Source organism: Dreissena polymorpha, chromosome 1, assembly GCF_020536995.1.
Source record: "Dreissena polymorpha isolate Duluth1 chromosome 1, UMN_Dpol_1.0, whole genome shotgun sequence".
NCBI classification, from domain to species: domain Eukaryota; kingdom Metazoa; phylum Mollusca; class Bivalvia; order Myida; family Dreissenidae; genus Dreissena; species Dreissena polymorpha.
Window position 1 is genome coordinate 124,174,298 of NC_068355.1, and position 12,470 is coordinate 124,186,767.

The 12,470-nt window shown below is 36.2% G+C and overlaps 1 protein-coding gene across 1 annotated transcript in view; it reads right to left on the reverse strand.

Annotated features, from left to right (window-relative positions):
- Positions 1 to 12,470, reverse strand: part of LOC127848489 (putative uncharacterized protein DDB_G0282133) — an 18,759-nt gene continuing 6,289 nt past the window's right edge. Inside the window, exons 3-5 of the mRNA XM_052380985.1 lie at positions 10,609 to 10,743; positions 9,033 to 9,217; positions 1 to 6,866 (exon numbers count right to left, since the gene is read on the reverse strand). Of these exons, the coding sequence (XP_052236945.1) occupies positions 656 to 6,866; positions 9,033 to 9,217; positions 10,609 to 10,743 (6,531 nt within the window). The 3' untranslated portion in view covers positions 1 to 655. The remainder of the gene's footprint in view (positions 6,867 to 9,032; positions 9,218 to 10,608; positions 10,744 to 12,470) is intronic.

Genomic DNA, 12,470 nt, shown 5'->3' on the forward strand with positions numbered 1-12,470 from the left:
AAAATTGCACTATTTTTATTTGTAAATAGACTAAACATATCATGGTAAAAATATAAGTTAAAAAGAATTAACAACAGCCATACCAAGTACAATGAAGGAATCATACATTATTATGACTGAACTGAAAATAACCAACACACAAACATGGCGAATCACAAAAAAAATGCGTTCTAATTTTAGCATAATACTGCTAATGCTAATTAGAAGTTTTCATCCATTCAATATTATGTTTTACACAAAACTTAAAAGTATATACAATATCAATGTGTTAAATAAAAATAAGCCATATTTACAACATGAAATAACAAAGTCAAGATCTATTCATGCTCACATGCCTATGATTTGACTATGCTTACTGCAGTATGAATTTTAATATAATAATAACACATAACTTTAAAATTAGAGTAATAAATAAATGTCAAGGGGAACCTCAGTAAACACTCAAATTCATTCCAGTTATTCAACAAAATATTCCAATACAATAATTAACCCGTATGTTTTATTACAAAGGTTCCTCGAAAAAACTTCCAGGCAACAATTTACCGCTATTTTCAATTATTCACTGGCCTGTTTCAGTAAAAAAATATATCACCCAAACGTTTCTATCCAATAATCGGCACACAAAATAAAGTTGTTTTCTCAATGCACAGGCTTTCTAAACATCAGAATCACCAGAAGTACGCCTTTGTCTTGGGTGATATCTCTTTCCACTAGACAGAGAGCGGTCATCAGGCGAGTGCCTTTTCCGTTTTCTCGTAGGTGTTCGGGACTGATGAATATGTCTTTCCTGATCATGTCTACTGGAATTGCTGTATATTTGACTTTTATTAGACCTGCTTTCATGTTTACTGCTGGATCTTGGTGATCTTGTTTTACTTAAGTTATTTTTACTGGAAACCCCATCATCATGTTGTGTATTAACTTTGTCTTTAGGACTGAAAATATATTTTCTTTCTTTGCCAACCTGTTTCGATCTCTCGTCCAGAACTTTTCGTTTGTTGCAAGGAGGAGAATTTGAGTCATGCCTCTGATGCATTCTTGGTCTTTCCTTTGAATCATCTAAAAAAGATCTCCTTGAAATTTTTGGAGAGGTTACCTCCTTAAAATAGTGAGGTTTCTTTCTCGGAGAGGATCGTCTTCCGTCTTTGTGCGATGTTATTGGCTTGTGTTTGTACAGCTCTCTACTCTCTGTTTTGTAACTACTGTCTTTAGATTTTTCTTCTTTGCGTGTGTATGACTTTTCCATCACGCTTACCCTATTTTCTATTTTCAGGTTTTCTTTTTGTTTCGAACTTTCATAAATGTTATTATTTCTTTTACCAATCCTTTTCACACCTTCTGGAAATTTAATGGGACTTATGCTTAATTTTTTACTTTTTACTGTCTCTGATAAATTTTCAATACTTTTAACAGTATTCTGTAAGTTAATTAATTCTCCTTGTTTAAATGAATCATGGCTGTTGTCGTCTGAACTTAGTTCACCTTCCTCTTTTTGTATTGTACTGATTTTATCATTAGATGTTCTCTTCTTCCCTTTCAGTGCATCATGATGTGTTGCTTCACTTTCATATTTTTGTAGGTGATCATCATCTTCATAATCAACAAAATCCATAGTGTCATCATCTAGAAGTAAAATGTTGGCAAATAATTTATCATTTTCCCCATTTGTTGGTTGTGGGAACCTATCTGTAGAAGTGTCAGTACTTGACTTGGTATGTATTTTGACGTCTGCTTTCTTTACATTTGGACTCACTGACAAATTCTTTTGTGGACCTTTACTTTTAATTTGTTTACCTTTGATGATTTTTATATGATTCTCTAACACTTTGGAGTTCATTTTATGATCATTTGATTCCATATGTTTTTGCGTCAAAAACACTGGGGCCTCATCTACTTCAAAATATGGATTACCAATAGACTTATTGAAAATTAAACTAGATCCAGACATGTTTACTTCCGGTTCTGACTGTTTGCCATTTAGTTGATTATCTGTATTGGTTGGATTTTGGCACATAATCTTCCCCTGCTCTCTGCTACCTTCAGTGATAGATATTTTTGCTGTGGCATAAACTTGAGGTTCATTAAGCTGCCCTGTGTTATCTTTAGCAATGTCCACATACCTGGCTTTCGACTTTTCTGAACAATTATCTGATCCTTCAGAAGACAGGTTGGTACCTGAGTCAGAACAAGAACAAGAACTTGAACACGAAGAGCAGGACGATTCATCAGATGATGAGAAGTATGTTGAATCTTCATGTAGAGATACTTCTGACCCAGAAAATTCCTCCTCAGCAGTCATTTCATCACTAGAACTCTGGTTTTCGTGTGAAATATCAGACGGATTGTTGATAAGTACGTTTTTATCTACATCTGACGTCGTTTCTATCCCTTCGTCACATTGATACTCTGTTGGTGCCCTTGGATTTTCTTCCACTGTATCTTGTACATTACCTACAGTATTAATGTCATCACAAGCCACAATATCTATGGAATCACAATTTTTCAAAGAAATTTCTTCCACACAAGAATCACTCTGTTTGCATAAAATGTTTACTGAGTTAGACACACTCTGTCTCAATGAATTATTTTCAGTTAAACTACTCTGCTTCAATGGAATGTCTTCTGGACAAAAAACACTCTGCTTTATTACATTGTCTTCTGAAAGAGAACCACACTGCTTCATGACAATATCTTCTGAGCAAGAATCTCTCTGTGTTAAAGCAATGTTACCTAAACAAGTGTTATGTCCAACACAGTTGTCCAGTTCTTGGTAGACTGCATTGACTAATTTCAAAAGCAGAGGAGACAAACTTGTATCTGTGCATTGTTCTGGTACTCTTTTAACCTCATACTTTCGTTTTTTTATTTCAGGCTGCAAACTAGAGTATGCATGTTTTATTGCAACATTTTCTTTCAACAACGGCCTCTTAATATCTTTAATTACTTTGCAATGTTCATCCCTTTTGCCGTCATTACTATTTATGTCGTTTTTGTCAATACTTGAGACCTTCTTTTTACCAGTGCTGCTTTTGCTTTCACTACATTGTTTTGATATGCAGTCACTATTCTGCTGGCCTTCAGGGTCACTGTCAAAAATGTCAGTTGTGGCACAACACTCTTTACTCAACTGCCTGTTGTTATTACCACTGTCTTTGCTGTAGCAATTTTCTATAGCACAATTACTGACTTTGATGGGAATGGTCTGGTTGGAATCCCTATCTTTGTTTATTAATTCATCACAGCTGTTTTTCTTTTTATTATCATCTGCTTTGCAGTTGGAACCATGGTCTTTTCTATAACTATTCTGTGTCTTACCATCGTTTTTGCTATACGCGTTTTGCTTAGCATCAAATTCTTGGTTGTGTTTTTCCTGATTGGTTTGATCATCTTTGCTGTGTTTCTCCTGATAAGTATCATTGTCTTTGCTGCTGGTATCCATTTTTGCACCATCTAAATCATCATCTTTGTTGTGCTTACCCAGTTTGTTATCAGGATCTTTGCTGAACTGTTTGGTACAATCCTCTTTTTTGTGCCTGTCCACTTTGGAACCATCATCTTTGTTGTCGATGTCAGTTTTAGGACCATTATCATTGTTGTGCTTGCCATTATAAGGGCCATGATCTTTGTTGGGCTTAGCTTGGTCACTACCTGAGTCTTTGTTGTAATTCTCATTTTTTGTACCATCATATTTGTTGTGCTTGTAAAGCTTGGTGACATCGTCATTGCTTAGCTTGTCTTCTATAGTTTGAACATCTTTTTTATAATTGCCTTGTTTTGAACCATCATTTGTGTTGTACTTGTCATATTTGAAACTGCCATTTTCAATTTTGTTATCTGGTTTGGTTTGATCATATTTGTTGTGCTTGTTAGATTTTGTACTATATTCAGTGGTGGGCTTGTTTGGTTCAGAACCATATTTTTTTCTGTTCTTCTCTGGAAGGAAACCATCATCTTTGCTGTGACTCTTCAGTTTTGAACCAACACCACTGTTTGGCATTTCTGATTTTGAACCATCATCTGTTCTGGGATCGCAAGGTGTGATTCCATCTTCTTTCGTATGTTTATTGAACTGGGAACCTTCATTTTTGTTGTGCTTGTCTTGTTTCAATTCCTCATTTTTTCTGCTGTGTTTGTCTGGTCTAGTACTGTCATTTTTTCTGCGTATGTCTGGTTTAGTACCTGCATCTTTATTGTGCTTGGTCACTTGTGACTCATTGTCTTTTCTGCTATTGTCAAGTTTGGTATGATCATCATTTCTGAGCTTTAGTACTTTAGAACCAGCATCTTTTCTGTATTTTTCCACTTTAGAACAATCATCGTTGATGTGTTTATCCACTTTGGAACCATCTTCTTTTCTAAGCAGTTCATGTTTGGGAGCAAGATCTTTGTTGTGCTTGTCTGGCTTAGCACCAACTTGTTTGTGGTTGTCTTGTTTGGTACTGTCACCTTTACCATCCTTGTCCTTGGCACCAACATTTTTACTGTGCTTGTCTTCTTTGGAATAATCATCTTTGCTGTGATTTTCCCCTTGGGGACTATAACCTTTGATTTGCTTGACAACTTTGGAACCATCTTCTTTTCTAACCTGGTCATGTTCGTTACCAAAATCCTTGAGTTGCTTCTCTAGTTTAGAATGATCCCGCCTATTGTCCTGTTTGGTACTGTTACCTTTACCATTTTTGTCCATTGTGGTTCTATCTACTTTCCTGTGCTTGTCCTGTTTGTTATTATCATCTTTTCTGAGATAGTCCACTTTTGAACCATCATCTTTTCTGAGCGGGTCATATTTTATATCATCACATTTTTTGCCTTTGTCCTGTTTGATAGAATTATCGTTAATATGCTTGTCTACTTTGGAACCATGACCTTCAACGTCCTTGTTCACGTTTGTATTGTCATCTTTTCTGTGCATGTCAACTTTGGAACCATTACTGTCCCTCACAACGTGTGTACTATCATCTTTTCTGTCCTTGTCCACTTTGATATAACCATTTTGTCTGTGCATGTCCACTTTTGTACCTTCATCTTTTCTCAGCTGGTCATGTTGTTTAGAATCATCATATGTTCTGTGCTTGTCCAGTTTGGATCCATCACTTTTTCTGTGCTTTGCATCATCATCTTTTTCAGTATTGTCTACTTTGGTAGCATAATATTTCCCACGCTTGTCCTGTTTAGTTTCATCATCTTTTCTCTGCTTGTTGTCTTTGACCCCAACATATTTTCTGAGGTGGTCTTGTTTGGTGTCATCATATGTTTTGTGTTTTTCATGTTTGGTATCATCTTTTCTGTAATTGTCAGGTTTGGTACTGTCATCTTTTTGGGTAGTGTCTACTTTGGTAGCATAATCCTTTCCATGCCTGTCCTGAATAGTTACATCATTTTTTCTCTGCTTATCCACTTTGGAATCAACATCTTGTCTGTGCTTGTCCAGTTTAGTCACATTATCCTTCACTTGGTCTATACTGTGCTTTTGTTGTTTTGAAAAATGATCTTTTATTTGGATATCTTGCTTTGTGTTTCCATGGGGGTTTGAACCACTGTGATGTAAATCTTCCAGAGCACCAGGGTTACTAAGATGCTTTTGTTTGATGCCAGCGTCATTGCTTTTGCTGTTTTGTTTGGCACCAGTGCTTTTAATGTGGCTGTTATGTTTGTTACCAGTGTCATTAGTGTCGCTGTTTTGTTCGACTCCAGTGTCACTGACCAGTCTGTCATGTTTGTAACCAATTTCAATAATGTCACTAGATCTGTTCTGTTTTACATCTTTGTTCTGTACTTGGTTTTTCTCTTGGACACCAATGTCACTGCTGAGTGTGCTATGTAAGTCATTTTGTAAGTCATTTGGGTCATCACTATCACTTATGTCCATTGATATATCATGATTTGTTAAGGATTCACTTTGAGCTAGATCATGGGGATGTAGGTGATTTATTTTTATTGTACAGCCAATGTGCAAGCAGGCATGATGTGTGACGTGTTTCAGAAGCTGTGGTTTTCTTGCTACTGATATTCCTTCATCAGGAATGCCAACTAATGCCCGTGATGTCATGCAATTTGCCGCTGCACTTTTTCTATTTAATATAGACTCTTCTGATAACCCACTGTTGCTAATGCTTAAAATGGTGCTTTGTTCATGAACAGATGACAAACTGTCTGCTACTGAAGCAGAATTTACAGCTGAACTTGAATCTTTTCTGAAACTGTTTGTTGAGTTATCACAGAAACCTGACACTTCCTTTATACTAGAACCTTCAGAGGTTTGTTTACTTTCATTTAATGAAAGATTTCCAGCAGAGTTAATAACATCATCACGAAGTCTTATTTTACTATCACAAGATGATTGCTGAAGACCCTGAGCAATTCCTACTGCAGAGTTAGCTGGTTTAATGGAACTGTTTTTTTCAATTAACGATAAATGTTTTTGTGAGGCATGCTCTTTATCAATGATTTTATCATCAATTATTTGATTACTGGTTTCAACTCTGTTCTTATGTTTCCCAGAATTGATCAGTCTCTTCCTTCTAGAGAACAGTGTTTCACTGGCATTTGGATTATACTGAACAATTGTATTGTCCTCACTGGCACTGCCTGAGTCTATAGGCGTGACGCTGACTGTTCTTTTAACTGAAAGCACTTCTTTAGTGCACTGAGGAGCAACGCTAAAAACTTTAGATCCTGAACTTTCCATTCTATCGGTATGTTCATTCAGAAAAGGTTTTACTCCAGCATCAGGTTTCTGGGAAGTATTCGTAGATGGACTGGACACAAACAGTGGCTCAAATGTAGAATCCAAGGAGGAGTCCACACTGCTTTTTCGGGGAGCAGGCTGCCTATTCCCCCTGTGTGGAGGGGGCTTCTGACCTTGCCTGAAACAACAGGTCACACAGGTGGATATTAATCATCATCCTAATATAAATGAAACATTTTTTTTTTACACGTTCAATATAATCGAAAGCAAATGCAAGGCGTAGAATAATTTAAGTTTTTATGCCCCCAGTAGGGTGGCATATAGCAGTTGAACTGTCCGTCAGTCAGTCAGTCAGTCAGTCAGTCTGTCCAGAAAAAAACTTTAACATTGGCCATAACTTTTGCAATATTGAAGAAAGCAACTTAATAGTTGGCATGCATGTGTATCTCATGAAGCTGCACATTTTGAGTGGTGGAAGTTCAAGGTCAAGGTCATCCGTCAAGGTCAAAGGTCAAAAATAAATAAATAATTTCAAAGCGGCGCAATAGGGTGCATTGTGTTTCTGACGAACACATCTCTTGTTATATACATATTGCATTTAAATTTCTTCCAAATGCTGCCATTTTGTACTAAGAACATGAGTTAAATAAACAAGAAGACCAAAGGTCTTAAGGGAGAGAAAGACCCTAAGGAGCTTAACATGGATGGAAATTAACAGTTTGAGCAAGTAGTATTCAGAACAAAAGTGCCCAAACACCTGGAAGCAAGGTTGTTGTTTTTTACAAACCATAGTAGCTATTTTTTAATGGAGAGGAATCACATCTCACTTGGAGGTGAAATAATTAGACAAATGTTCAGACCAAGGCTTTGTGGCCTCAAAGCGTTATAAAACCGGACCAGTTATAATTAGGACAATTGTTGTTACCAAATTCCAAAAGACTTGACAGTAAATGTGTTATCTATAGTGTTCACTAGCTTTTTCTATAAGACCATGTTTTTAACTCAGATGGGATATCACTGGGAAACATGTTCTGAGCAATTTTCATGTTGATTTATGATTTGACAAAAATTGTGACTTCCAAGTGATAAAATGGTTTCAATAAAGCCATATAAGACAAACTGCTCCGCCCACTGGCAGCAACGTTTTTCAAAAGAATGAAACCATTTTCAAACTCAACTGAAATATCATCACAACAAATTTCTTAGCAAGTTTCATGATAATTGAACCAAATATGTAACTTCTTGAGTGTTAACAAGTTTTCTATATAGCCACATAAGGAAAACTGCTCCGCCCCTGGTGGACATGTTTTTTAACAGACAAAACCCATTTTTGAAATTAGCCAATAAAAACACACCAAATTTATGTTGTGAGCAAGTTTCATCATGATTTGGCCTCAAATTTTGTGGCAAATTTTACTTCTAAGGTATTAAAAAGGTTACACTTTTGCGGTGTTTTGCCATATATGGCAAACTGCCTCGCGTCCCAGGTGTCCATGTATTTCAACACACCGGAACTATTTTCTATCTTTTCCTGGATCTCATAAGAAGAAAAGTTTCGACAAAGTATCATGAAAAAAAAGTGACTCTTAAGAGTGTAAATAAGCTTTTTTACATTTGACCAAATTACCTAGTTTTCATCTTCGAACAAGTTAAACGAAGATTGGACAAAAATGTGGTTTTTAGCATGTTAACGAAGCAAATGTAGCCATTTCACATAAGACAAGGTAAATTAGGTTGTGCTCAGGTGAGCTAAATGTAAACAGACTATGTCAAAACATAAACATGTAAATACTTACATGAAAAGAAAATAATTTTCCTCACAAAAAAAATACAGATGCGTGGCAAAATGACAAAATATTTATTTTATTTCACGTTTTTAAGATGCAGCAAAGCAACAAACATCTTATCAATTTGTTTTAGCTTGAATTTAATATTTCATTTTTGGAATGCAAAAGCGCATTATTGTCAACTTTTGAAAAACAAGAGCTGTCTCCATAGGATGACATATGCCCCCGATAAACGCTTTGATAGAAGTTATGAGCATTTTTAGAAACCTAAACACGGACCCTAACTTCAAGGTCAAGGTCAAAGGGGTCAAATTTGTGTGCGTATGGAAAGACCTTGTCCATATACAAATGCATACCAAATATGAAGGTTGCATCTGAAGCGACATGGAAGTTATGAGCATTTTTCGAAACCTAAACACAAAGTGTGACGGACAGATGGATGGACAGACTGAGAGACGGACAGTGCTATCACTATATGCCCTCCTTGGAACAAGTTCTGACCATCAAGGATAACATTTAAAATCCAAAAATGCAATACTCATACAATTTTAAATTACCTTAGGTTTGCTATTTCCTTTTCCTTGCGTGCAATTTCCCCACGTGCAGTTTTCAGGAGATGAGCAAAGTTCTGCTGCAACGCTTTCACATGGTTTTGTTGACTCAAAAGCTGTTGTTTCAGACTGATATTTTCACTTTCCAACTGTTGGACCAACTCAGAAGCACTTTCAAATCGCCTGCTTAACTAAAATAGAAACAATCAAACAATCAATTGTGCTCCTTGGCACAATATAGAACAGTCAGTAAAGGCACATACAAGTGAGAAGCGCTATATACGATTGTGGTCGGTGAGAGAAATATAAGTTCCCCTTTTTTAAGTAAATGGTTATACCATAAAGGTAACAAATGTAATCTATAGGCACCTCATTTAGACTTTCAAACCTTTAAATATACACTTTCTAAATGTCAATGATAGTGAAAATGTTATTTTAACAAGAGCACTGCATAACGGGTGCCAACGCTCGGCTGCGGGTGCATTTTGAATAAATGAAAGCTTGTCAGAATTTTTTTTTTAGAGGTCACAGTGACCTTGACCTTTGACCTAGTCACCTAAATATGGGTGCGGCAAGTAGAACTCATCAAGGTGCAGCTACATATGAAGTTTCAAAGTTGTAGGTGGGAGCACTTTGATTTTAGAGCCAATGTTCAAAACCTTGACAAAATGTTAAGGTTTTAGCACGACGCGGACGGCGGACGACGGACACGACCAGCTGGCTATGACAGACAATACCTCGGGTTTTCTCCGAAAACAGCCGAGCTAAAAATTACTTCTTAAGTTCCTTGGAACACCCTTCAAAACTAAATAAAATCATAACATTCTTCACACTGCTCAAACATCTTACAGATCTTATAACTTTTAAGTTATAAGACAACAAAAGTGAAAGGGTTAACAAACTAACTATAAGCAGTTGGATCAAGGCCGGATTCTCAGTCAGACTTTGTGATTTGTTTTGTGTGTTGGTTATTACTTGAACCTCACAATGAAAAAATAAAGAATAAAAACACATATGTATTCAAATACAAGAATCAAATACAATTATTTAATATATCAGAGTCAAAGGTCATAGTTTGATGCCTGGTAAAGCCAAATAACTTGGAGGTGTACAAATTGCCCCCCCCCCCCCCCTGGTTTAAGTAGTGCAGTGGTCAGCTACTTTCATGTGTGGACCAAGTACTGGTTATAGTAAACTAGCTTACTTAAAAAAGGTGTGACTTGGTTTATTGACTGCTGTGATTTCACCGAGATTCTGGTAAAAAACCTGCTTTTTTTTTAACCCTTTCTCCCATGAGAAGCAAAGTGAAAATGGCTTTTGCAACCAGCATAAAACCAGAACAGCCTGCGTGGGCTATCAGATTTTCATACAGGTAACTCGCAGTCTGTTCATGTTATATGCTGTTTGCTTCTCAACAGTATCTAAGGGTAGGAAATGAAGCCTTTAAAACTTGAATATAGTAAGAAAAGTCTTTAATTAAATTTAACTTTATAAGTGACTACACACGCGTCATATTACATATCTAAGTTGCAAAGGGTTAAATAAACCAACAAACAAACCCAAACAAAACATATCTGCTTACCTCATCATTTGATGCTGACTGCTCCTGCTTGTCGTGGGCTATTAGATCTTCATACAGGTCCAGATCCCTATTGCTGACCAAGGTATCGTCCCTGCCGTCATTGATGTCTCTCCCACTGGTTGGCTCTGATGTGGACTGAGGAAACAGCAAATTTAAATAGTTTAAACATCATAAGCTGTGTCTCCTGACTCACCAATCAACTCTTAGATTAAAGAACAGACTTTGCCTACTGTTAATACACTTCTGAGTGTACAAAGCTGCGCAATCATAATATGATAATAACAAACGTTGCTTTGAAAGTTATGTAACACCATATTTTTCAAAATAAAGAATGATGTAAGTAATGAGTGTGAATTAAAATAAAGGACTGACAAACCCATGCACAATACAATATTGGACATAAAATGAAAACAAGACGGTGAAATAAGGCCTCTAGATTGTCCACAAGGTTTTTTGAAAGGCAAAGGTCTTGAGAAGGCAATCACAAAAGCTCACCATAGGCATATTGCTCATTGAAATGTTTTCTTTGTGCATGTTTTTTTTTACATGTCCACAAATTTCATTTTGTGTCACATTCAATATGGGTGAAAATGTTCTACTATGAATCCAACGGCAACGAATTAAAAAACTCTGAGTACAATACTTAATACTCAGTCTGTTACACTGACCAGCTTGTCTAATGTCTGTCTGTTAATGGGTCACTTCATAAAGTGTAAAAAAATGAAAACTGCAAAATCATTATCTATACTAACAATACCCTATATACATTGTTATCAAAGCAAAATTCATGACCAATATTTTGAAGTAAAATTGATAAAAAACCTAGTACTTTACGAGAGTTTAAACTTTTATGGCTTTATTTAGACAAACAACTGAATTGAAATGTCACTTACTAAGTACAATGTGTACTTAGATATTTTAGTGATTAAGACATGACCTGTAATTGCAGCCTGATGAAGCTTGTTTTTGATTAAAAAAACAACAAATCATAGCCTTATTTATGTCACTAAATAATTACTCAGATATGTTAATTATAAATGCATAAATTGCAGCATGACATTGACTTTAATACAAAACAAGAAAATATGCTGACTTGATATCCTCCGCCAAATAAATTGTGATTATGGATGGGTGCAAATCCCTTGACATACGGTATAATCATAACAAGAGAACCGCCTTGCGGGTGCAGACCGCTCATCTATTTTCTTTTTAAAGGTGAAGGGACTCTCAATTTAAATCACAAAGGAGGGAGAGGTGGAGTGAAGAGGGGTGTATAGTGTGGGGGTGTGGACTTTTATTACATTATCTTCCAAAAATGCGAAAAAATAATTTCGGGGGGGGGGGGGGGGGGGGGGATTCTTGGGTGAGATGGTTGGACGGTATTTCAAAAATAAAATAATAAAAATAAATATTTGTGTTTTTTTAACCGTTTCAAATTTGTGAGATGATCTTTAAAAAAAAATAAAATTTAGAGGGGGATTCTTGGGGGGGGGGGGGGGGGGGGGGGCACGGGGGATGGTTTGAGTGGAGTCTATTGTGGTATGTCAGGTAAGAGTAGTTTTGTCAAAGTATCAATCAAATCTAATCATAAATAAAGAAGTTATGGCAATTTTAGCAAAAATTACCTTGAGAGTCAAGGTCATTCAAAGGTCAAGGTAAAATTCAACTTGCCAGGTACAGTAACCTCATGATAGCATGAAAGTATTTGAAGTTTGAAAGCAATAGCCTTGATACTTTAGAAGTAAAGTGGATCGAAACACAAAATTTAACCATATATTCAAAGTTACTAAGTCAAAAAAGGGCCATAATTCCGTAAAAATGACAACCAGAGTTATGCAACTTGTCCTTTTACTGTCCACTTA